This window comes from Ursus maritimus, unplaced genomic scaffold (assembly GCF_017311325.1).
Source record: "Ursus maritimus isolate PB19 unplaced genomic scaffold, ASM1731132v1 scaffold_20, whole genome shotgun sequence".
Classification (NCBI taxonomy): Eukaryota; Metazoa; Chordata; class Mammalia; order Carnivora; family Ursidae; genus Ursus; species Ursus maritimus.
In genome coordinates, this window is record NW_024424453.1 from 45,175,900 (window position 1) to 45,202,312 (window position 26,413).

The 26,413-nt window shown below is 40.9% G+C and overlaps 1 protein-coding gene and 1 non-coding gene across 2 annotated transcripts in view; both read right to left on the bottom strand.

The window, feature by feature from the left end:
* Positions 1–26,413, bottom strand: part of GADL1 (glutamate decarboxylase like 1) — a 131,415-nt gene that overhangs the window by 38,074 nt on the left and 66,928 nt on the right. The window contains exons 12-13 of the mRNA XM_008709626.2: positions 21,297–21,348; positions 11,404–11,493 (exon numbers count right to left, since the gene is read on the bottom strand). Coding sequence (XP_008707848.1) covers positions 11,404–11,493; positions 21,297–21,348 — 142 coding nt within the window. The remainder of the gene's footprint in view (positions 1–11,403; positions 11,494–21,296; positions 21,349–26,413) is intronic.
* LOC121104311 lies at positions 13,981–14,087 on the bottom strand. The gene has a single exon (XR_005836607.1). It is a non-coding gene; the product is annotated as a U6 spliceosomal RNA (small nuclear RNA).

A 26,413-nucleotide genomic window follows, 5' to 3' on the forward strand; every position in this document is an offset into this window, starting at 1 on the left:
GGAGATCAGAATACTAATGTTCATCTCCATTATCAAACACGGAGTCCTGGGGCTGGCTTCAAAAGGTCACATAGGGCCCCACACGTGAGAAGGGCCTCATACTTAGCTTAATGCTCTACTGTCACTGTCTTGAAACTCTTGATAATTTCTGAACAAAGGGGCCCCATCATTCCATTTTGCACTGGGCTCTGAAAATGATGTAGTCAGTCCTACTCAGCACTGTGCAAAATGGCTTGCCCATGCTTTCTCACTTAATCCATGCAAATCCATGATATATCATTCTAGTGTGATTCTCGAAAGCAGGCCACATGAGAAAGATGAGCAGAAGATAGACCAAGAGGTTGGAATAAATTGGACCACCCAAGTCCCTGAATGATTATGGACTCCTTCCCTTTGGGACACAGAAAACACGAAGGAGTGACATGACGATCAAGGTTGTATTTTAGAACATTTTTATTTATTTATTTATTTATTTATTTATTTATTTATTTATTTATTTTTAAAAGATTTTATTTATTTATTTGATAGAGAGATACAGCCAGCGAGAGAGGAAACATAAGCAGGGCGAGTGGGAGAGAAAGAAGCCGGCTCCCAGCAGAGCATGGAGCCTGATGTGGGGCTCGATCCCCAGGACCCTGGGATCATGTCCAGATGCTTAACAACTGAGCCACCCAGGTGCCCCTAGAACACTTATTATTGTAACAGTGCATAAGGTAATCTGGAGAGGGGCAAATAGAAAGGCATCAAGATGACATTTGAGGCTCATACTTCAAATATGGGGGAACAGGATTAATCACAAAAATCAATGTTTCACAAGCACTTACCCTGCCAGACACCATACCTGGATTATAATATCCAATCCCTATCAAAACCCTTTAAGGTAGATATTTGTATTATCCCTATGCCATTGATGAAAAAGAAGAGGCAAGGGGACAAGGGACTTTCAGTAACTTGTCCATAGACACACAGCCAATGAGCAGCAAAGGTATTATTTACTTAGACCAGATCTAGTGATGTATGTGCCAATAAAAATCCTAACCAAAATGTCTTTTTAACTTCTAAAAAAAGTTCTGAAATACATCTGAAAAAAATTTAAAATATAGTATTAAAGAATGCTGTTTTAAACAAGAATCTAAAGGGGGGCGTTTTAGCAACTTTGGGGGCCCATTATGAAGAAACCCTCTTAAAAACCTTTGTTCCTGGCTCAAAAACAGAAACACAGGTCAATACAACAGATTGGAAAAATCCAGAAGTAGAAGAAAGTGTTTTAACACATGACAACATGAGCTTTCCGTAATAAAAAGTGGTAAGAAGAATTACTTAATAAATCAAACTGGAAGAACTATATAATAATTTGGGGAACTGTCCAGGTTAGACTCATAGTTTATACTGTCCAGTATAACTCATAGTTATACAAAAATAACTTCCACCTGGTTTAAGGAGTTAAATACAAAAAAAAAAAAAAAATTGAATGACAGAAAAACCAGCAGGAGATGGAATAGAATATTTATCAGATTTGTGAAAGACAGTAACTTCAGCTTTGAAGCAGTGGAATAAATCATGAAGGAAAAGACTGACAGATTTGAATACATAAAAAATTTAAAACTTCTGTACAATGAAAAAAACAGCAAGACTAAAATAAAAAGGACATTATACCGAAGACAATATTTGCATTCTATCTGACAAAAAGGGCCTTAAAACTCAAACTATATATACCCTCATTCAAATTCATAAGGAAAACATCAGACCTCAAAATATAAATATGGAAAATATGGGGGGGAAAACAATAAATACACAGAGAAGCAGAATCAGTAAGGAAAAAAATAGAACATCGTTCAGCCCACCAACAATTAATGCAATAAAAGGTAAAGCAAACTTAAGATAACGATGTTTCAGTTCTCTGAATAGCATTCCCCCACCCACCCTGGCAACACCCAGTGTTGCCCCAGCTAGCCGCAAGCCTATGAACTCATCCCTTGCTGGTGGCCTTGTAAATGGTTACAACCTTCTTAAAAGTCAGTATCACAACAACACGGCCAGGGTCAGGCTGAAAACCACATCGATTTTCATCAGCAGCAATGACGTACTGAGCACTCTGTCCTCTGACATAATAAAAGCAAGAGTGAGTATGGACACGTTCAACCATTACCATTCACGATGGCAAAACACTGTAAGCAACCTGAATGCCCCAAATTATGGGAATGGTTTTATAAACTGTGACACACGGTGTTACCCAGGGTAAGACCCTTTAAGCTTTTCTTCTCAGAAGTTTAGTCCAGAGGGATGGAGCAAGAGACAGGAAGTCGTGTGAGGGGAAGTGATGCTAAATGAAAATCAGGAAATGATTTCCGTCAAGGTTGTTGGAGGCTGGACGTGTTCATTGATTGAGGGCAGCATTATCTTAGAGAAAACGAAAGAATGCAAATCTAAGAAGGAGGAGGGGGGTAGAAGAGAAGGAAAGTAGAGGGGTAGAGAGACTGCCCACGGGATGAAGTCCCGGATGTGAGACCCAAAGGTGAACAGGGAAGAGTTTGCTGTGGAAATAGAAACTCTGTCCTTTGGAGTAAAGATGAAGAGAGACGAGCAGAAAAACATCTGAAGTGAAGACAAGGATCAGTTTGATCCATTGAGAATTTCTTACTCAGGTGAGCCTTTCTGGATCTGGCAGAATCCAGTAGCCCGGACAGCACTGAGGCTGAAATTCTAGCCCATGTTGCGACAGCATTTCTTAGGTCAGTGCTCACTGTGGCACTTCTCAGCTTGCAATGGAAAAATGAGCAGAAGTGCCACCAGGGGGCAGGTTTGGTTCTGGCAAAGGGACTTCAAAGATCTTTTGGAAAAAAAAAAAAAATTTTTTTTTTCTTCCAGCTTTGGGTCCACTCTTTGTTTTGCAACAATAAATACTGCATCGAGTCCTGAGCAATTTCCTTAATGGTTGTGTTGTGGGTATGAATTTTGCTCCATAAACTCAGGTGTGCACGAAATGTCACAGTACTTTATACCCTTTGAATAAAATTAAATCCAACCTCAAGCCAAGGGCCTACCAGGCCAGACTGAAAGTCAATCTCTGCCATTATTCCGGCTCCCACAGTCCCCAGAGGTCCCGCAGAGGTTCAGGACCAGCATTTAGGTGACTGGTCCAGTACATGAAATGCTTACAATCTGAACCAACATGATCCCTTGATCCGTAATTGCTGCGCCACGTCCTTACCTGTTAGGAATGAGCAGACATTCCAACATCTGGAACACACACACACACTCACACACACACACACACCGCTCCTTAGGGCGCTCACAGAAGGGAGTGGGGAGTCATCCCTATCTGGGGAACTCTTACCCCCAGCACCCCTCCTTCAGCCCCTTGCTCTCCTGGGCCTGCCTCTGTTTCCAAACTCCTTGCCTTCCTCGCTGGGTATCTTCACTGGCCAGCTGAGGCTTTCAGAAAACCTAGTAAGACTGATGTCCTTAGGGCTACACAAGTCTCAAGAGAGGCATGGAGCCCAGAGACCCCATCCAGTTCTCAGGATGGGGAATGGAGAACAGAATTCACCCATATATCTTAAGTGTGCCGCCACGTTTGCCTCAAGATTCCCATACTGAAAACCCTCTTGGTTACAAGTCTGACAGCACGTGACCGTGAGATTTCTTCTTCTGGTAGATGACACAGAACTTGGGCATCCCTCCTAGTCCATGGCGGGCTGAGGACTGACCATCGCACTAGCTGCCATGAAAGAACAAAGCCCAAGAAGGGACAGGCCCTCACCCCAAGGAGCTTCCAGTGACACTTGCACGGAAACAGGTAGTTAAGGCCCGACGAATGCAGGTAAGAGTTGCAACCAAAAGCCAAAAGGCCAGATCCCACTGACAGATGTATGTTGCAAATTTTTTAATCATTTGCCAATACGCAAAACATCAAAAGCAAAGGACAGTTCACGTAAGTGTCTGTGTAGCTGGCGTCTCTTGAACAGTAAGACGTGGAGCCCACCTCTGCATTCCTGCCGGTCGGTCATCATTAGAAGCTGAGTAGAGGCTGCCCCCTTTAGCGGAGGCCGCTGCTCTCTGCTCTCTCACACATTCCCTGTCGTATTATGGCCAGTCTACCTCCCTTACTTATGCTGCTTGTCTAGCTTCCATGGGTGCTTGAGTTGGTCACCTCTGCCCGAGTAAAGGAAATAAAATTATTCTCATGACGCAGTAATGTGTTCTGAGCTGATTGAGACTAAGCTTCTGTCTTTTCTCAATGCGCACCCTGACATTTTCAGGAATTTGGAATTATTTCAGCTGGCCTTCGGATTTGAGCAGAGTCTAAAAAAACTGGCGTATTTCAACTACCAACTTGGTTCACAGGCAATTGCAATGGACAAGGCCGGTGCTACTCCCAGTATACAACAGACTATACCCACGCTTATGTGCTGAACAGTAAACCCACGGTACAAAAGGATGTTTGTGAAATGCAGCTTTAACTCCTATGTTTGGCTTCAGTTTCCATCACGGCTATCGAGAGTACCGAGTGGATTGGCCAGTCCCAAGGAGCAAGTGTACACGGGTGTGAGCAGGCCGCAAGAAGCCACACACACACCCATTGCTCTTTCAGAACCCGTCTTGTCCTGACCTCAGGCCCATGAGCTCAGCCTCCGCCTGCAGAGACACCCAGCTTCATTTTGCTTAATTTTAATTTTCAACAGATAGGCCAAGCTCTGAGCTTCTTCCACGAGAAAGAGAAGAGCCCATGAGAAGAAGAGTAAAACAGAAAAGATAAGAAGAGAGGGGAGCCTCGTAAACTGAGGAGAGAAAACTAAAGGGAAAGAAAAAATAATTTTTTAATGAGGACATCTGTACTTGTTTGGCTTTCCTGGGGAGTTTAGGTCACTAGCCTCGAAAACGCCTCTGTATGCATCTGAAAATAATGCTTAAAGCCCCAAAGACCAAAGAGCAATATAAGTAAATAAATTAATAAGAACAACAAGCTAAAAAATGTGTTCTGTGTGTTGAAAGATGTTATGGAATACAAAGGAGAGCTCGCTGGGAACTCGCCCATTGCTCATCCATGCATATCCAACAAGAATGTTGTTAGGATCTTTTGTTGGTTGAAATTGTACAAATACAATGGAGTATAGCTATCTAGAAAGACTATGACTTACACTAGGGAAGAGCAATGAGCATAAACCCATGAAACATTCAGAGTAACATGTCCTTTAGCAGGAGGGACACCCCAGCTTCCCCAGGTGATTTCTGAAGAAGGGCATACTTCCAGGGGGTGCACCTTGACCCTGAGCTGTAGAATGACACACGCAATAACAAACTGACTATGACTAATTGGCTATCTGACCAATTGTAGATAAACAGCTCTACCCGAGAGGATACTTGAAAGAACAGCATTTCATCTCAGTCCTAATAGTTTGGGGAAAGAAAATACAGTATCTACAAGGCCTGGGAAATTCATTAGTTAAGCATTTTCAAAATCGACATCCCACCACTATCAGAACGAGAGTCTCTCAAGTCACATTCAGAAATACTTCATGTAAAGGGCACGTCTATATTAGATTCTCCTTAAATATAAATGTTAAAGAAAGCACAGCTTTGAAATGAGTTCCATCCGCGAGGAAAAGGGATTTCTGATGAATATATCATAAATATTGTATCACATTGTTAAAAGAGAGAGTCATCCTTGAAAATTAAAAACAAAACACTGTTGCATCTTTAAAAAAAAAGGCTGTTTTTAGTTCGTAATCCAAAAATGAGTGATTGGCTGTACCAATGTCACAGATGGTGATGGAAAGAAAATTAGAATCAGAATCCTCAAAAATACACAGACGCTCTCAAAATGTGTATGAACTCTTACGCACAGACATGAACACACGGGCAGGAATAAATGGAGCACAGCAGGGGGGCACTGAAGCCCCACCCACACACTCAGGAAGTGGCCTTTTGGATGTCTTCCCTGGGAGGCTTCCACCCCACCCACATTATGCAATCTCATCTTCAAGTGCTGTTAATCAGAAACCTGCCAGGGAGAATAGTAAATTCCCTCTAAAGATATCTGGAATAGCATATCAAGCTATATTACCAAATAAGCAATAAAACAACACACCCATCAAGTAGGTTCTACAAGATTTATTTTTCTTCTACTGCTGTGGAGAAAGGAGCGTGTAATAAATGACTAACCTTAGTCACAAATCTGCAGATCAGCAAACAACCACAACAAAAAAGGTTAAAATGACCACGCATGAGTACAAAAAGGCAACTTGTTAATTACTTTTAAGAATGTAAATTCGGTTGGTGCGATGCAGAATTATTTATGAAATGTTGACCAAAGAGGAAATCTGCATCAGAACATTGAGTAATGATGAGACACAGCAAACTGATGGAATTTTCAAGCACATTCTCTGGGTCTTACGCTTCCTGGTTTATCTCCACAGAATCTCCCCTAACTCCCTCACCTTCCATATCTAATCACTGGCATGAGGCTTCTGAAGAAACACACCGACAGAAACTTATTTGGGGCAGTCGCTTTAGAGAGCAAAGCGTAACTCTACCACGATGCTGAGAGCCCTGGAAATCCTATTGAAGACCTCAACAGAGATCACCAGTGGCAGTGCCTGGGAGCCTAAAATCAATGCAGGTAGTGTGGGTGTTTTCGTAAGCAGAGAGAAAGAGAGAGATGGGAAGGGAAGACAAATTATATGCTACATCTGGGAACAAGTCATGAGAGAAAATAGTTTGCGAAGTAATTGATTGAAATATGGTATAATCATGACCTCCAAACAAGACAATCCCCTGGGGTGTAAGACGAAGAGATTAGAACATCTCTAAATAATTACAATTTTAAAATTCATCCTTAAAAGTGATTATGTGCATTTTTAAATGTACATATTATATTTAAAAATAATACATGTAGATAATTTCAAAACAATAAACACATATTGGGGTGAATGCTCAATTTATTTTTTTATTATTTTTTTTAACTGTTAGCAGATTGTGGTCAGTACCTGGATAGCCTTTGCATAGGTAAGCACTCAAGGATCCCAATGGTTTCAAAAGGTCAATTACTCTGTACTTCGGTTTATTATTATTGTCATTGCTGTTTTAACTGTTTTCATGAAAGCAATATATGTTAGTTGCAGGAAGTGAAGACACTGCGGAAGAATACTAAAGAAAAGAAAAGTCACCTATAACTCTATCTCTAAGATATTTTGGTGCCTGTTGTCTGCCCCTTATGTAAGCATATAAGCAATAATATGTAAGCATCCGTGCACATATAAATACAAGATTTTTTTAAATTGGTATTATACTATAGTGGCTGTTAGTATAACTCATTTTTTTCAATTAATAATGAATTATGAATATGTTATTTTGGAACAGAATTTTAATTGTCTATGCACTAGAAATTTGCATATAAATTAGTACAAAAATTTAACCAATTCCCTATAGTTGAATACTTAGATTTTTTTCAATGTCTTGCTCTTTTAATACTTGATGATCAGACACGAAGGCCCTTGGATGCCAAGCAGAATGGACTGGATTTTATCCTGCGGACCAGTCACCTTCCAGAGAACTGTACTATCCCTCTAGGGAATATGTTGGAACTCCGGGCAGATGCTTTCGTTTTCAAGATGTGAGGGGACTGCTACTGGTGTTTAGTGCAGACTAGAGATGTCACCTGCCCTGCAATGTATAGAACAGTCCTGAGCAATTAAGCCTTGTCCCGCATCTTGCCCAACTTTTGAATGTCCTACTGGAAATGTATGAGGTGAGAATTAACCGTTTACTGATTTACCGTTATCCGAGCCCATATTCTAACCCTGTTTTACGTACACACGCAAAATATTCTGTACCCATTTTTAACAAGCACTAAGTTTTCTACTACCATATAAATCAAAGAGAAAAATGTTTCTTCAAAGCTTTATCAAGAGCTGTGCGCCACTTTTGAACATGATATCACTAATAACCACGCCATGCCTGTCGTTTGCATCAGCAAGAGCACCTGCTTACAAAAGTCTGCGTCTGCAGGTGGCTTATGCTTACTGCGATTCTAAGAGCATGGGTGAGAATCTTACCACTCACTTCCTCATGTCTCCCAGTGCTGCCATGCCCCATGCATGCTGTAGAGAAACACGTATCTGTATGACAAAGATCAGCTCTCCTCCATGTTATACGCCAGGACTTGTGTCGCCTTTTACAAAATTAGGTGGTGGTAGGTCACATTTGAGGAGCGTAAAGGAACGTCAACGCTATGTATTATAAACAGTGGTTATTGGGTGTATGGGGTTGAAAACTGATAGTGTAAAGAGCAGGAAGCCATCAGAGGCTTCCAGCAGGAAATCAATGTGGGGAAGCAGAGCTGGAGGTATGGAAATGCAGAGAGCAAAGAAAACAAATGGGAGAATAGAGACAACACGAGGCAAAGAAATCAGAAAGGAGGGAAACACAATCTGGGCAGGGAAGGAATGCAGAGAATATCTCGATGCCTGTGAGCATCAGAAGGAAGAGCATTTTCCGGAGGCCATCTTAGAAAAAGAAGTGACTGGAACTCAGTGATTGAATGTAGTGTCATCGAATAACTACAGAGGGGCCATGGTCGCAAAAGCAGTCTCACACATGGGCACACACATTCGTCAGCTCACACACAGACACACACCTTCATGCTCTGAAGCTCCACGTTCGTTACCAAGTAATCCCTCTCCCCTCCGGCTGCCAAAGGGAAGACTTATCACACCACTGATCCTGCCATCTGACAGCCTAAGCTGACGCTAGCCTGGATTGGAGGGGCAAAGCCTTATTCGGTTTATTTATTTGTTTGTGATTCTCCATCCAAGATAAACCTCGAAATAAATTTTAAGTGTGCTTCCAGTACTTTCTAGGTTATAAATCATATACTTGCATTCCCATACTACAGTAAGCAGAAAACCACAAGGGTCAACAGCATATATATATATATATATATATATATATCCCCACACTTCCTTCCTTGTCAAATGCATGTACACACACACACACAAAGAGATACAATAAAAGGAAACTAAGAATCTGTGAACCGATGAATATGTGTCAGCAACATACATGCTTACTAATCAGAAGCCACCCTAACAATTAAAATAGTATGACATTAGACGGGGCAAGAAAACCATGGCTCTAAATGACACCGATACATTCCAAAATGAAGGAATAGAGAGTCAAGGATATTAACCATTAGAGAATCAATGCTGGAAAATACTGGGGATAGAAGAGAATGTCCCTGTCAATTTCCAGTTAGGATTAAAAGTGCGTTATCTGCTTAATTATCTGATTTTAGCATGTATATCCGTCCTCGATTTCAAATTTTGTTGAGAATGGATAATATAACTATTTCTTTAAATAAAGTGAGAGTGAGCCAAAAAGATCCCCAAATATAAGGGGACTATTTAGTTTTCCTGATCCATGTCCATGCAACAGTACTGAGTCAGTAAAACACAAATAACACATTCTTGATTGCTTTTTTTAACAATGGAAAAGTGAGAAGAATGGCAACCAGATCTTTCTCACCCCTGAGCAATTATTCCCCCACGTCACCAAAAAAAAAAAAAAAAAAAAAAAAAAAAAAAAAAAATCAGTTGTATTCCCCTCAAAGTATACAATGTCCCTAGAAGTCTCTCTATTAAATTTTCACATTGTCCATTTTTTTTCTTTTATGGGTTACTTACCATCTCAAATGCATTCTTTAGCACTGTTCTATTTGCTTTGTGTGACAAAAATGCAAGACAAAGCCCAAGGACTCTGTTAACTGCCTGAAACGGGTAATGAAGGGTTTTTCTGGGCAACAGAACGGGTACCAGCATCTCCCTCTCCCCACCTCTGTCGCCAGATCTCAGGTTTGACAAGGGGTAGAATATGTGTATATTGGGTATATATTACGCTACAGTGTAGGAGGCTTAATGAGCCATGAAGAAACAGAAAATGACTTGAAGCTAAGAGGAGAGTCTGCAGGTGAGGTTAGAGCGGGTTATGGCTTAAAGGCCATGGCCTTCCCTTTTCCTCTTAATTAGCCACAAATTCCAAGCTCGTTGTCATGAAAGACAAGGACCCCGTGACTGCCCCCCTGCACCCCTATCATCTTTGAATCCCACCCTCTCCACATCTGTCACTTCACGGGCTTCTCCTGACTGTTCAAGACTCCGCTCGAGCGAGTCACACAGGGAGGTAGAGAACCTTTCTCTCTGAAATTAGTGCAAACAGGGTTCACCTCCATCCAGGCTCTTACAAGGTACCTCGTGATTGTCCCCTTACTCATGTGTCTCCTGACTTACGAGCTTCTCGAGGGCAGGGGCTGAGTCTTTTTGACGTCTGTATCTCCAGCGCAAAGCATCGTGAGTGCTCAGTAAAGGTTTGTTGCTCGCCTCACTGGGAAGTAGAAGTGCTGCTATTGTCTCTAAAAACTATTAATGGTACCTCTGATTTTCCCACAGAGGATAGGGAAGAGGTTTGCAAGTCAGAGCTTTGACTAACCAGGCCCATGGAGGTAGTTGAGCTTGAGAGGGAAGATGCAAGGGGTAGGGCATCACTCGACTTTGATGGTTCTAACCCATCATGAATTCCCACTCTCCATGCCATGGCCCCAGAATCGTCAGGGCAAACTTCCGCTGGTTCACTTCATATCTATGATCCATGTAGCAGGGGACTGGGAGCAAGTAATGTTGGCTCATGAGACTTCCCAGTACTCGGAGATCTGGTTTAGAGGCGGGGATTTAACTGGCAGGACTATGCTAGGAGAGGTGCAGGGGAGACACAAGGAGTCCCAGAGCCTGGGGCTTCTCCTCACTCAGGACCGTCAGCCCTCACCAGCCGTGTGTGGAGAGACTTTCAAGCACATTTGGTTCTATGATCAGTTGAAACCCACTCCCGGCATCTCTTTTCTTTCTTTCTTCCTTTTTTTTAAATCACATAAGCCCCTTGGGCAGAAGATGCTTTTGTTGGTAGGAAGAACAGAAGGGCTCACACTCACAAAGGGTACCGGATTTAGACTTTTAACATTATCTCCAAGAGAAGGGATGCAAGTAGTCACAGACACGCCCTGGCAGAGTTGGAAAAAAGAAGCCATTCACCATGGAACTTTAACCTTTCGTCCTGTTCTCAGATCAGATCATACTTTCGGAAGTACACTGGGAATTAGAAGTTCGAATGCATCCTGTAACTATCTTGCGAACAGCACCATTATTTGGAATTCAGGTGTGGACCAAGTAAGTCACATTGTTTAAACGTAAACCGTGTTGACAACGGTTTGGCATATCATTACCTTTCAGTACACTAGGAGCCACTTCCCGAGATCTCCAAGAGGTCTTACAAGTACAGAATTATTCATAGGATCAGTAGACAATTGGAACTGAATCATTTCATCAAAAGGAAAAATGCGATTTACTTATTACTTACCAAATTAAGTTTTGCCCAGAATTCAGGTCCTTCTTCCATCTCTCTAAGGCTCGGTGGAATGTACCAAAAGCAAATATTGGCATATTCAGGCTAAGGATTAAAAAAATTTGAGAGTTGTTTTGTTAACCTAGGATTAATAGTAGAATGTAATTAAGCTCTTAGCTACTTTCTTTAAGAGTTGTCATGTGTGTATTACGTTGATAACAAATCACAACCTGATAGAGTTAGACAGTCATTCTGCTTCACTTCTGATAACGGCCTATTGGGAAATTTTCTTCTCAGGTGGGTACACCTTGAAGGTGCTCTTTCCTCCAGGTAACGGATGAACACAAGATTGGGAATAAACATAATAAAGTCTGAAGCTGCCTCAACCAAGCTCTGACCATTAGTTAGCACCTGATACCCATACACCCAGAGATGCCCTGGGTCCTCGCTCTTCAACCCTGATCCTTAACTTATTTCTTACATCTTACCTTCCAATAATTCCTTGTCTACTTAAGGTAGCCGAAGGTGTCTTCCATTGCCTGCTATACCTGACTAATGGAAAACCCCAGTTATCTATGAGTTGATAACATACGCCATACTTGGTAATTCACTTCACCAGCCCTGCTGTGACCCTAGCCAATACTCTTTCGGGAGAAAGAACATCACCTTGACTCTTGGCTCTCAAGTTCAGTGTCAGTCTCAAGTATCGGTAAGGATGTGAAATATCTAGGAAGCTTGCTCAGAATGCCGAGTCTGATGTAGTCCGTCATAGAAAAGGCTGGACAACTGGCATTTTACGAAGCCTCTGAGGTGATTCTGAAATAAGTAGTGCATGGTATACGTTCGAGAAACTCTGATCTAAAGTGGCTGTAGCCCAATCATCATCTCCAGTAATCTGTTTCAGTTAAACATGGGAGAAACCTTCCAGAACAGGCTTTAGTCTAGCTGTTGTCACAGAGACAAAATTTTCTACACTACACACTTCATCCTCACTGTATAAAAACATAGGCATGTCATAGGCAATCACAGGACTTGTATTCAGTGACCAGGTGACTTGGGAAATTATGGTGGGGGCTTACAAATTGGATGAAGATAAGGAAAGATAAGTTATTTAGGAAAGATTGTAGGTCATGCCTACCCGCTCAGTAGTTTCCTCGTTTGAATCTTAGCAGTGACAGTATTTGAAATAAATTCCATTTTTCCACACAAACACAGTTTGTAAGTAATAACCAATGTTATAATAGTTCTCAGTAGCCATCGGAATCATACTCTGATATCACTATAAAGTTTCCAAGTATTTCAGAAAGATGAAACAGCTATCATCTTCTATCTTAAAATCAAGACCAGTACTATATAGAGTTCTGATTCTAGTGGATTTTAAATCACAAGCGAATGCCCCGCAACACTCCCAGCTCAACAAGATAAGTCCTTTAACTTTTGAAATTTGGAACATGCTTATTGGATTTGACCAAAAAAAAAAAAAAAAAAAGGAAAAAGAGCCAAAAATCTTCCAAATACAGAGTAGTTCAAAATAGAGTACTATTTAATTCAACTCAATTTCTGCAAACATTTATCATGACACTACAATAGTCTGTACAAATCCACACAATTTATACATGGATTTCTGATATAATTGATTTGGTTTCTCTAGGAAAGAAATGTACTGGGCTTTGAAATTCTTTACTCGTTTAATGTGAATAAATCCTTTCAAAAAAGTAACTAGGGTTGATTAGGAAGTAGAAGATAAATATAGTTATTATCTGTCACTGGGTTCTAGGAATTCATGTCTTTATATCAATAACAATTCTGTTCCAGATCGCATTTATGTTAGTTATCAATTTACTGTTGCTCGGTTCAAATCCACACTTTGTATCCTATCAGAATGGAAGTGTACTGTATGGTGACTAACATAATATAATAAAAAATTATTATTAAATAAATGGAAGTGGACTCTATAAATATTTCTCCTTGCCATCTGGTCCACTCTTAGACTTTATCAGCAGAGGGTGCTGGAGGGACACTGAGAAGGAAGAGGTATCTCTTCCAAGAGCCAGTGTGCTAACCTCATGGATCTCCTCCAGTGTGGGGGGGTTGTCAGCAGCACTGCTGCCCAGCCAAACGTGGACCCCTGATAGCTTCCCCCCACAGCACCCCCTCAGATGGCCTCACAGCAGACTGGCAGGTGCCCTAAGTGTTTTCTTCAGCCACACTCCCTTCAAGTGGTTTCAAAGGGGAGTGCTACCAGAGTGGCACCTTGCTTCGATGGCTTCTCTGGCACCCCCTGTGTGTAGTTTGAGTGAGTTACAAGTTTGCAGCTCTGAAAATGGCTTCCTCTAGCACTCTGGGAGGTGGATTCCTGGCAAATCCCAGCAGTGGGACGTCTGCGTGAATTCTCTGCCACCCAGGGTGCCACCCTGTGCCCTCTCCAACTAGGAAGACCTCAGCCCTGGGAGGGAGTGGCCTCTTGCCCGGGTGCTCTGTCCCAGTTCTAGAAGTGGTGGTTGTTTTCTACATCTGCTATTTCTGTATTTTTTAGGGTTCTCATTTTCCCTTATGAGGCAATCCCCTGTTAATAATAATAGTTTTTTTTTTTTAACTATGAAATGCCTTACAAATCTGTGTGTTACCCTTGCACAGGGGCCATGCTAATTGTCTCTGTATCATCCCAATTTCAGTATATGTGCTGCTGAAGCAAGCACAATAATTCTTTATACTGCACTTTCCCCACTTCAAATTACTGCGCAGTTTTTGTCTTCTTATTGGACCCTGACATCATTAACTCATTACTTTTCATTTGCGTGGCAACATCATAAATCATTTTGCAGTAGTTTTTACCTGCTACCAGATCTGCTCTATATTTCGTAAGTTAGGACCTAGACCTTTTAAATCACCTTTTAAATTTGTTTTCTTTAGTTTCTGTTTTGATATTTTTGAAGTGACATATCTATGATTTCTTTTGCTCAGTCTCTTTGAGAATGGTATGGCTTCCGTGCTGTGGCATTCGAAAACTGGCGGAGTCCTTTTGTTTTTGTTTTTAAGAATCAAGGTTTGTTTATCTGACAGAAAGAGAGTCCACAAGCAGAGGTAGCAGCAGTCGGACAGGGAGAAGCAGGCTCCCCATTGAGCAGGGAGCCTAACAAGGGCTCAATCCCAGGACGCTGGGATCGTGACCTGAGCCCCCCAGGCCCCCCGGTGCAGTCCTTTTGACACTTCATCTGATGGGAAGAAACTTGATCTCCATTTGGTGGAATATCTTTACTGTCATTATTTCCAAAATTATTAAGATTTGGAAAGAATATCCCTTTGAATATTCACAAGGAACATATTTGAGTTTCCCTGTCTCTTAGCCTGAGTAGCTTGCATCTGATACAGTGACTTTCTTCAAGAGCCTTCAAAGCACTAATGAGTATTTTCAGAGAAGAACCACTCACATGCCATTTCACTCTCCCTGTATAGGAAAGTCTGACCTCTTGGGTGTTTGAGGAACACATTAGTCAATGTACTCTAACACTGTAAGATTGAGAAGGCGTAAAAAGGAATCCAAGTGTCTAGAGAACACAAATGATAATGAAGGGTACCAAAACACTGGTAGCAGTGAAAGCATTGTCATCATCCTTAAAAATTCATGGACAAGTACAGAAGTGTCACTAAAGAGAAGATGGATACATTCTATCCTGATTTTCAAAGAGAAGAAAAAATAGATATAGTCTAAGAAATAAAGCAGATAACTTTGATGTCAATTCCAGCAGGGATTATTAAACAAATGGTACAAGACCCCTTGGGGAAATAGGTCAAAGGTCAACAAGATGTTGTAGCTGGCATTCTCTAAAACCGAGTCACGTCAAAAGAAATTCATCTCCTTTGCTTACAACGTCCTTCAATCATCATCATCATCATCATCATCATAATAATATGCACCCCAATGTTCTTAGCAGCTTTGTCCACGATAGCTAAATCGTGGAAGGAGCCGAGATGCCCTTCAACAGATGACTAGATTAAGAAGTTGTGGTCCATATATACAATGGAATATTACTCAGCTATCAGAAAGAACGATTTCTCAACATTTGCTGCAACATGGACAGCACTGGAGGAGATAATGCTAAGTGAAATAAGTCAAGCAGAGAAAGACAATTATCATATGGTTTCTCTCATCTATGGAACATAAGAACTAGGATGATCGGTAGGGGAAGAAAGGGAAGAAGAAAGGGGGGGTAAACAGAAGGGGGAATGAACCATAAGAGACTATGGACTCTGGGAAACAAACTGAGGGCTTCAGAGGGGAGGGGGGTGGGGGAATGGGATAGGCTGGTGATGGGTAGTAAGGAGGGCACATATTGCATGGTGCACTGGGTGTTATACGCAACTAATGAATCATCGAATTTTACATCGAGAACCAGGGATGTACTGTATGGTGACTAACATAATATAATAAAAAAACCATTAAAAAAACCAATAATAATAATAAAAGACAAAGCTAGCACTAAGCATTTTAATAAGTAGAAATGTAGAATCTAGCAGATAGAGTAAAATAATCATGTAAGTATAGAATGGAGAAAGGGGGCATGGTGGATTTTAACTGACTTCAAGCTTTCTGATTTTAAATATCTGATTAGACTACTAAAAAATTTCAAAGGCAGCTCAGAGTAGCACAAAAAGCCTGGTCTTAGAGTCACTGGGATGGGGTTTGAATCCCAACTTCACCAGGTGTTTGCTTGGACAAGTGTTGAACACTTTAATCTTCGGCTTCCTAATCTATTAAAGGGAGATCATACTGTCTACCCCACAGAGGTGGTTTGATGAGCACAGAGATTATCTCCAATATTTACTACTGTAGCTGGCATACAGCGGGCACTCTATTAGCGTAGTGACTATTATCTGGAGCTATTTTGGTAGAAAGAGATGTCCTTTTCAAGTGGATGAATAGCCCCATTAAAATCTGTACTAGGTGAGACACATCGCTATTTTTGCATACAGTATTTGAGGGGGAATGATAAAGAATTATAGCCTGCCCAGAGAAGGGTAACTGAAATGTTCAATTCAGCAGAATTTTCTATGTTCTAGATACTGGACCAGACATTAAGATGAGAAAAATGACTTACACTGTATGCTTATCTCTGGGAACTCAGCGACTAGTAATGGAACTAAGTGTAGGCAATTAAACTGCAATGGAATGAGAACTACAAAAGAAGAAATTTCTCGTAATACAAGAAACATTTCTGGCGACGGGAATAGTGCACACGTAGAAGCCCATGTATTCAGGGGGATGGCAAGAACTTGGAATGAATAGAGGACAAGGGGAAGAGAGGAGAAGCTGGACATGGGAATGAGAGTCACTATACGAAGGGCTTCCTCATCTGCCATGCTTGGGAGCTTGGGCTTGATTCTAGAGGCAATGTGGAATCACGGGAGAATTTCAATCTAGGGAGCAGATTTCACTTTAGAAAGGCCACAGTGTGGCTGCCATGTGGAGATGGTTTGGAAGGGCATCTGAGACTGGAAGGGGATGAGTTACGAGACAGGGCCAACCTGAGGAGTGACAGGAGCCTGACCTGAGGCAGTGGTTTCAGGAGTGGAGAAAAGTGCCCAAGATACATTTAAGAGAAGGGAAAGGGAGATAGTGAAGACAACATCAAGATTTCTGTTTGGATGGATCAACATTTGTTTGGATGACCAAAAGAAGAACGTAGAATTTGGGAAAAGAGAATGGTTACACTTCAGCTTTAGGAATGTTGAATTTGAGGGGCACCTGGATGGCAGAGCCAGTTGAGTGTCTCACTCTTGGTTACTGCTCAGGTCATGAGATGGAGCCCCATGTTGGGCCGTGCTGAGTGCAGAGCCTGCTTGAGATTCTTTCTCTCCCCTTGGCCCTTCATCCCCACTGCCAAAATAAATGAATAAATCTGAAAGAAAGAAAGAAAGAAAGAAAGAAAGAAAGAAAGAAAGAAAGAAAGAAAGAAAAGTACTGAATTTAAGGTACCTGTGGCAGTCTAACTGAAAATTTCAGAACATACCTATATACAAAGGACTAGAGTTTAGGAGACCAGACAAGGATAGAGACATTATTGAAGTCAATGATAACAAAGTTTAGAAATGGATTAAACATTTCAGAGGGTATATGTGGACACAATGAAGAACTAAAGGCAGAAGAGTGGAAAATAATATCTAATGGGGTACCCAGATGAAGAGACCTCCTTCGCATAGAGACTGAGGGGAAAAAGTCACATGGAAAGGAGAAAAACTGGGTGAGAAATTCAAAGAAACCAAAACAGAAGAGCATTTCAAGAGGGAGGGAGTGGATAATGGTATAAAATGCTACAGAAGCCCAACACGACGACGACTTCAGATGTGCATTGGATTTTGCAATTAGAAGGGTGCTACCATCTAATGAAACTAGATAAAAAGAAAACTATAAATTGCAATATGCTTGATACATTTTAACAGTAGGGGTCAATAAGTAATAGAATATGAGTAATTAGAGCTCCAGGGAAGAGGACTGAGCTGTGAACTATCTGACACAGGAAGTGTTCAGGAAGAGGTTGACTTCCTGTTACGGTTACTTGTCAAGAGAGGTTTCCTGCCTTGAGCAGGAAGGTGACTAGACGTCTTTGAAGATCCTTGATAATCTGGCAAGTCTATGAAACCTCAATAACTCTTCTTAATGTGGAACTCAGGAAGAGAAAAACAAAAAGTTGAATAATAGGACTCTCCCAAGAGATCAAAATAAAATATGTGAACGATAGGATACGAATGAGTGTACCTCGAGGAAAACATCTATTAGATCTTAGTTCCCACACAGAAAAACAGAGAGATGATTTTCAGGGGCCTATGAATAATGCAGAATTCATTTGAAATGATAACTTTCAATCATTTTCAAGAAGATATGCATTATTTTTGCTCTTTTCAGGAAAAGATATTCAAGTACTGGATACTCTGTTTTGTTGTGTTCGTTTTCAATATTCCACTTAACATTCTATCTGCTAAAAAGTGAGTGAATATATATATTCTTTATATATATAATAGAAATAAAATTTCATATGTACAAATTATATATATATAATTATAGGCTTTCATTTTTCCTAAACTGAAAGATTCAGTTTCAGTCTATACTCTAATCAAATCTCTCTTCTCTTAAGTATGCATTAGGGTTATATTTAATCAATCCAAAGTAAGCATTTGTTAACAAAAAGGATAATTGCCTTGACACTTATATGTGAGACTCAAGGTCTAAATTTACATTATTTCTCCAAATGGAGCGCAGAGAAGAGAGGCAAATGCAGATCACATACAAAACCCCTGGTAAGGAGGAATTCTGGAGCGCCATTGAGAAAGCCACGTTCACTGCTTTGGGGCCATCTGGCTCCCATAGATAAAATATCCAGGACAGAAGGCTGCCTAAAGTTGAAAACCCACCTTAGCTTGCATTACAAGGATGTGAATGTTTGCAATTCCCTAAAGATGATAGTACGAGTTCCCTCCCTTCACTTTTAAGCCTTTAGAAAGAATATATAAATAACTTCTAAAACAGTTCACCTTTTTCTCAGCACTTTTTCTTTCAGCTCTATCAAAAGTTTGCAGTTCCAAAGTGTACAGCACTTTGCATAAGCACCATGGCTCCCTCCGCCAGAGAAATGAAGAAGGCAATTCAAACATGTAAAAATAGAGGGCAACTCTTTTTCAGAGAAATAAAGAAGGCAACTCAAACTCAAGAAAACTTAAAAAGTCACTCGGACTCAAACTCCAGGCAATCCTATAGCTGTTGTTTTACCCCATGTGCTTAAGTGTTCATCTCTTAAAAATACACACGTTTTCTTACGTAGGCATAATGCCACTGTCATACCTAACAAAATTATCAGTAATTCCTTGGTATTATCCAGTTTCACATTAGAAATTTCCCAACTGTTTCAAAATCTACTTTTTACAATCATTCAAACTAGGATTCCAACAGCTCCACGTGCTGCCTGAGGTTAGGGGGCCTCTTCTGTCTCTTTGAACCCAGAGTGATCCTGGCTTCCTGGGAAGTGACCCATCACTCCCTCCTCCTTAATTTTTCTTCACGCCACTGACCTGTTGAAGAAACCAGGTCAGCTGTCCTGGAGAATGTCCCACACTCTAAGTTCGCCTTTTTGCTTCTTTGGTGGTATTCTCAGAAAGTCATTTAAAAATGGATTATCTTGTTATCTTTGCAGGTTCCTTCAGGTTCCTATTTTTCAGGAACTTTGGACTCTTTTGTAGATAGTGGTGGAAGGACCGTCATCATACCTCGCCTGGGCCTCTGCAACAGCATCTCAATTTGTCTGATTTACACTTTCCTTGGCCTCCCTTCACCTCCTCCTACCCCATTCCTCTCTTCCCAGGACATTCAGCATGATCTTTTAAAATGGAATTCAGAGGGTCCTCGGGTGGCTCGGTCAGTTAAGCATCCGACTTTTGAGTTCCAATCAGGTCATGATCTCAGGATCCTGAGACCAAGGCCCGTGTCGGGCTCCACTCTCTCTGCCCCTCCTCTCTCTCTCTCTCTCTCTCTCTCTCTCTCTCCCTCTTAAACAAATAAAATAAAATAAAGTTTAAAAAAATAAATAAATAAAATGGAATTCAAACTTCTGTCTGCATAAAACTTCTCCCATGATTACACTTGGAATAAAAGCCAAAACCAGGACCTACCTGACTCCATCTGCTCTGGTCTCTGCCCACCTCTCCACCCACATCACCACCTGCACCCCTGCCCCTTGCTTAATATACCTGCTTCTGTTTCTTCAACCACATAGAACTCTTTTCAGCTGAAAGGCTTTGTAGTTGTTTATTGATTCTATCTAGAATGCCTTTCCCTCAGATATCCACATGGCGTGCTGTTTACCATCAATCAGGTTTCAGCTCAAAGACAACCCCAGAGGGCCCTACCTGAGTGACCCAAATGAAACAGGCCACCCCACCACCCACATCATCATTCCAGCATTCCACCCTCATTTCTATTATAGAACTTGCCACATTTTTAACTCTGTCTTTACTTGTGTACTAAATTCTCTCTCATGAACCTGCTTATTGTTTTCTTAACACATCTAACTACCTGATGTTTGCTAGATATTAATTTGCTTGTTTATCGCTTGTCACTTGTCCTTTGAGTATAAGCACTACCAGAGCAGGGAATTTCCCTGCCTCATACCTGCAGTGCCTAGAACTGTGCCTGGCACAAAAAATCGCTCAATAAATCTTGCTGAATAAATGAATGCCAAAAGTTAGCCAGATTGCTTACATATGAAAATGTTTCCAGGCTGGAATCTCTAGGTGATTTTTACATTAGGTTGAAAATTGCTGTATAATATATGCTCTAAGAAGATCTAAGAGAACATTCCACACTTCATATTTCTTAAAAACCAGAATTAAGTAAGATTCTTCATAATTTCTAACCATATATTTTGGAAAAAATCCAGCATTCTCTATCTTTGCAACCATTTTATTTCTTATACATAGCAAATAGTCCAACCACGAAATGACTTATTTTCCCATTGCTCCGAAGCTTACATGCTCTCGTTATTTTATAAAGAGAAAACTATATGCATTATTGTACATTCACTTAATTGATTTTTCACATGCAGGCACCACTATAGCACAGTTGAATATTCACAGTACAATCATCATGCAATTTATATATTTATTCAGTATTATCCTTGGTAATTATTATTGAGCACTTTAATTTTCAATACTTAAAGGCAAGTGTGTTCTTTGCGAATCCAACAAAGGCAAAATACTCCCTAATAGAGTAAATTAACATAATGGACTCCATGAATTAAGCTAATGACTTGTTTCTAAGGCTGTAACACAAAAACCAATGAAATATAACAGATTAGAAAATTGCCACCTTCATCGCTGTTGACTGACAAAATCACGCGCACAATTCCATAATCACTTACTTCCAGCAATAATTTGAATCCTTCTCTTTTCTTGATTTCTTCTACCAGGTACCTAAAAATGAAAGACACAATAATATTTATAATCCGGCATCTAACAATTCCATGAGCACGAGTGACACACAAAACACTGTTATTTCAGAATGCAGAGACAAGGCTTGGAAATACAAGGAAGGGCAGGGGGACAGGGATGAACATGGATTTAGACAGATACCCCTGGGGTCCGAGTAAAAAGATCCATCTTTTGGAGGAGGTGACGTTTATCTCTCATGTTAGCGTCAGACTGTAACCCCAGGATGAAAACCACCTAAAGTAGACTGGAGATACATCTCCGACCATGTGGGTTTCACATCCATGGTCTAGCTAGGGATTTCGCACAGGTACTTAAATTACCTAGCTGGCTTTTGGATAGTCCTACCTATAAGCTCATTTAAGATCAAGGAAGCTCAACATTGTCTTTTCCAGGGCCGGGACAGAGGGAAAAAGGACTGATCATTAGTTTCATGTTAAAAGTAAGTGGGCTGTAGCCATTGACAGAATGTCTATGAAATCATCTCCAATGTCAGGGAAAAAAGAACTATCATGCCATAAGCAAAGGGCATGGATACAGGAGATGCAGAATTTGACCAAAAAAAGGTGAAAATGACTTTGAGAACATAGAGTAAATCAACATGGATACCTCTCCCTTGGGCTTGGTTACTGTCTATATAAAAAGAGGAGCCTTTTGAAATAATTGGCCTTTAAAATAGTGATTACATCATGAGCCTTGAAAAGTTCCCAGCCCTTGAATCAGTATTTCAGATTTGGGGGGGGGGGGGATGTAAGGAAAAGATCAGGGGCATTGACAAAAATGTACTTGCCAGAATATTTATTGTGATTTTATATGTAACAGCAAAACAAACAAACACAAAACGTAAAACCCAGGAATGAGGATTGGCTTTGAAAATTATGGTCCATTCATCATATGGAATTATGGTATAATTATCTGGAAGGGGCACCTGGGTAGCTCAGTTGGTTGAGCATCTGAGTCTTGATTATAGCTCAGGTCATGATCTAAGGGTCACAGGATCGAGCCCCGCTCCAGGCTCCGCACTCAGCACAGAGCGTATTTGAGATCTCTTTCTCTCTGTCTCCCTCTGCCCCTCCCTCCCCCTAAAAAAATAAATAAAAATAAGTCTTTAAAAAAACCAATTATATGGACTATGATCATGTCACTAAATTACATAGATTAATGTTTAAGAACAATAAAAATATTTTTCTTGGCCTTAATTCTAAGGAAATTGACATAACACAATCTGCTTTTCTAATCTCAAACGTTGTTTCAAAAAAATTAAGTAAAATCATGCATATATGTAATTTTACCTAAGTCTATGCCTACATATGTGTGCATGTATTTCATACAAAATAACCAGAAACAAGATTAAAATCCAGAAATTGGAAAATGGTGAAATAAAATGTATTATAGCAACGCAACATAATATGACACATCTATTAAAAGCAATGAATTACATCTACTTCAGTTAAACCACAGGGATGCTCGCGATGTGTTGGCAAGAGACAAAAGCAAGGTACTGAGAAATGTCAATAATATGATTTTGCTTTTTTAAGAAATTATCAAAAAAATGCAGAAATAATTCCTATCCCTGTATCCATATACAGAGAAGAGAGAGTAAAGAATGGAAGGGTACACAATAAATTGTTAGTGTTTACCTGGGGGAGGAACAAACAGAATACAATGGGGTAGTTTCTCTCTTTTTATATTTCTTTGCAAAGTTTCATAGATGTGGTTACTTGCGTAATTTTTGAAAGGAACTTAAAAAAGAAAAATGTAAAACGCAAACATAATAGACAGACATATACAATCTCTATCAATGCAAGGAAAGCTTGTGAATCGTACTTTTTCAGTTTCTCAGACACAAACGTATATAGGCAATCTGTGAACACCAGAGCAATACCACACTTCATCCTAAGGAAGCCTACACTAATCCTGGACACGACGAGCCTATGGAAAAGCTTTGCATCTCCAGAAATCCTGGAACTGACTCTAGAAGATTCTAATTGTGCAGCTCATCAACTTGGTGACTCTAGGCAAATTCCTTAGCTTCCCTGAGCCTGCCTCAGTTTCCTCCTGTATGCATTGGAGATGTGGAGTAGGTGGGTAAAACCCTTCCCGAACAGATGATGACTGTAGGAAACGTACACAAAAGTCTCAATTTAAGCTATTTCTGCCAAACTGGCTAACGCTGCTCCCAGGAGAAAGGGATCCTAAAACAGAGCTACATCATTTCAGTTAAAACCCTGCTTTTTGGGGGTGCCTGGGTGGCACAGTCGTTAAGCGTCTGCCTTCGGCTCAGGGCATGATCCCGGCGTTATGGGATCGAGCCCCACATCGGCTCCTCCGCTATGAGCCTGCTTCTTCCTCTCCCACTCCCCCTGCTTGTGTTCCCTCTCTCGCTGGCTGTCTCTATCTCTGTCAAATAAATAAATAAAATCTTAAAAAAAAAAAAAAAACAACCTGCTTTTTGCTAACCATGGGGACCTGGGCTTTGTGTCAGGGCCACTGTCCCTACTGCAGCCACTCTCAGAGCCCAGAGTGTAACAGTCCAACTGAGTTGAGAGTAGAGGTGATTCAGGTGAAGGGTTGCTATTATAACCATAATAAAAGGCTTACACAGGAGTCCCCCAACTATGCTCCCTGCCAACCCAGGTTCATAGGTCTCCCACATAAACGAGTTCAATTGCCAAATAAATGTAAGCAATGCTGGGCATGCCAGTTAGATTACTTGTGTCCACAATTAGAAGGCTCCTTGGCTTCATTCATAAGGACATTTATTGAGCTGGTTGAATGGTTCAATACTGTCATCAAGAACCAGGCATTTCCCATCATCTCAGCCTGCCTTGCTCGGAGTCCTTATGAATTGTCTCATGTTCTCAAGATGGGTGCCGCACTCCATGCATCGCAGCCTTCCACGAGTATCCAAGAAGGAGGGGAGGAGGCGGGAGCAAAAACATTTCCTTTCCCTTTCTCTCTACTGAGGTAAGAATATTTTCCCCAGAAGCCTTCAAAGAATTCATCCTCCATCTTCCTGACCGAGGCTGAGTCATAGATTTAACCCTAAACTCATTACAGGTGCTGGAGGTTGGCTTAGACCAATGTTCCCAGCTACACTATTGCTACCTAAATAAAATCAAGGTTCTCTTAGCAAGAAAAAGAGGGAGAATGATTGTTGGGTGAACAATATACAGTGTCTGCATGTTAAAAATGTTAAAAACAAAGTTAAAAATGTTTCCATATTACAGGCCCCCTCAGGAACACTGTATCTCTGAGAAATAACATACTAGTTATTAGCACTTTCCAAACATATTTGGCCATGGAAACATTTTTTGGAAGAACATTCATTAAGATCTTCTGGAAGTCTATTATCCCACAGAGGGCAGTTTCAGAGAAGCTAGTTGAGAAGTGCTTCTTCAATAGGGTCCCTTCCCCTCTTCTTAAATAAAAGTTTAAGTGAAAGGAGTTTGGGGGATGGAATCCAAATAAGGTTTGAGTCACTACTGCCTACATTCATAGGGATGATTTGTTCCTCACAATTTTTCTTTTCAATACATGGAAACAGACTAAAGATAAAATACATTTCAGGCAAAAAACGAAAACAAAGAAAATCCAGCTCTTCTTATCTGATGCGAACCAGAAAAAGATGTACATTGAGTTTGGGGATATAATGCAGGAACCAGAAGCTACTTCTACCAGAGGGCATCCAGTTAAATGGGTTCAAAAAACAGCAATAGCTTATAAAACTCATCACCATGCTTCCTGCTAAGCTTAGCAAAAAGAGAGAAGCGAGGGGGGAAGAAATTACACATTAGCAAAAATTTTCACCAATCCTACCGGGTAAAAAAACTCGTCATATGAAGCTTCTGGCTTGATTTTGAAGCAGACATTAATGATAATCCTGTGCCCAAACTACTTCCCCTTCCTTTGCTCACGGATACGCTTCCAACCCTGAAGACCTTCAATTCTCCGATTTGTTAAATGATTATATCTGGTGTTTTTGCCTTTCACTTGTCCTTTTGCAGGACATCCTTTCCTTCCTGGAAGCCGTCTTTCCAGTCCCTTTCTCAGCTACTCAGAGTCTCCTTGGAACATGCTGGACCAACTTTCTCTCCCAGTCTCATGTCCCCATTTGAAATATTTTTCTGATGCACGGAGCCTCCCAGAATTCCTGAGAGGTTTCTCCATCTGCTTTCTGTATGCTCTGCATATATGAGAACATGCTGTATGACTTGTGTGATTCATCACAAACACCTACATGCTACGTTCTCCTGCAATTGTGATTTTTGAGAAATTACCAATATCGAGAAAAAAATGAAAACCCTGGCCCTTCCTTAGGCCTGTAGACTCCCCGCCTCTGTCACCTAGAGAAATGCACTAGCACGGAAGTGCCGTTGGGTAACTGCTCACCTTTACTACTCTGAAAACAATCAATCCCTCAGTATTCATGCAAGTCGGTGAAATGAATGCCATCTGAGAGATTACAGAGATTGTGTGTCAAGGGACTAGATAAATGATACACTGGAGAGCCAACAAAGTAGCCGAATGGGAATTCTTGAGCTGTTTGTTGTTGTTGAAAAGATTTACACACATGCCTTTCTCGGCTTGCTTTAAAAATTACCTCTTACTGAATATCCATTTAACCCGAGGGCCATAGCAGGGGCCTAGAAGGTGCCCCCGGCAACAGGTAGCCCTGGGTGTTGGGAAACATGTTCAACTTCCCTAGGCGGATATCAGGGACACACAGTCACCTGCCTGGTGTCCGAGGTGGTGGTTTTAAACCCCAGCCCTCTGCAGTTCAGTTATGCTTCATAATCTCACACTGTTTTAGGTTCCTGATGTCACCGTTTTTCAAACAACCCAAGGAGAAAGCCAGTTTTTAGTCATTAATATTTCTCGAGATAAGATTTCTCTTGCTGATTGGAATGACGAGGGTCAAATGGAAATTAGTAAAGGCCTTAGAGATCTTCCAGGCACTAATTTTTCCCTTTTTCCTAGATCCTGACAACTCATTAAACAGGAATCTTTGTCCTCTAATGTCTGCTCTGGCTTTCCCAAGGGAAGAGAG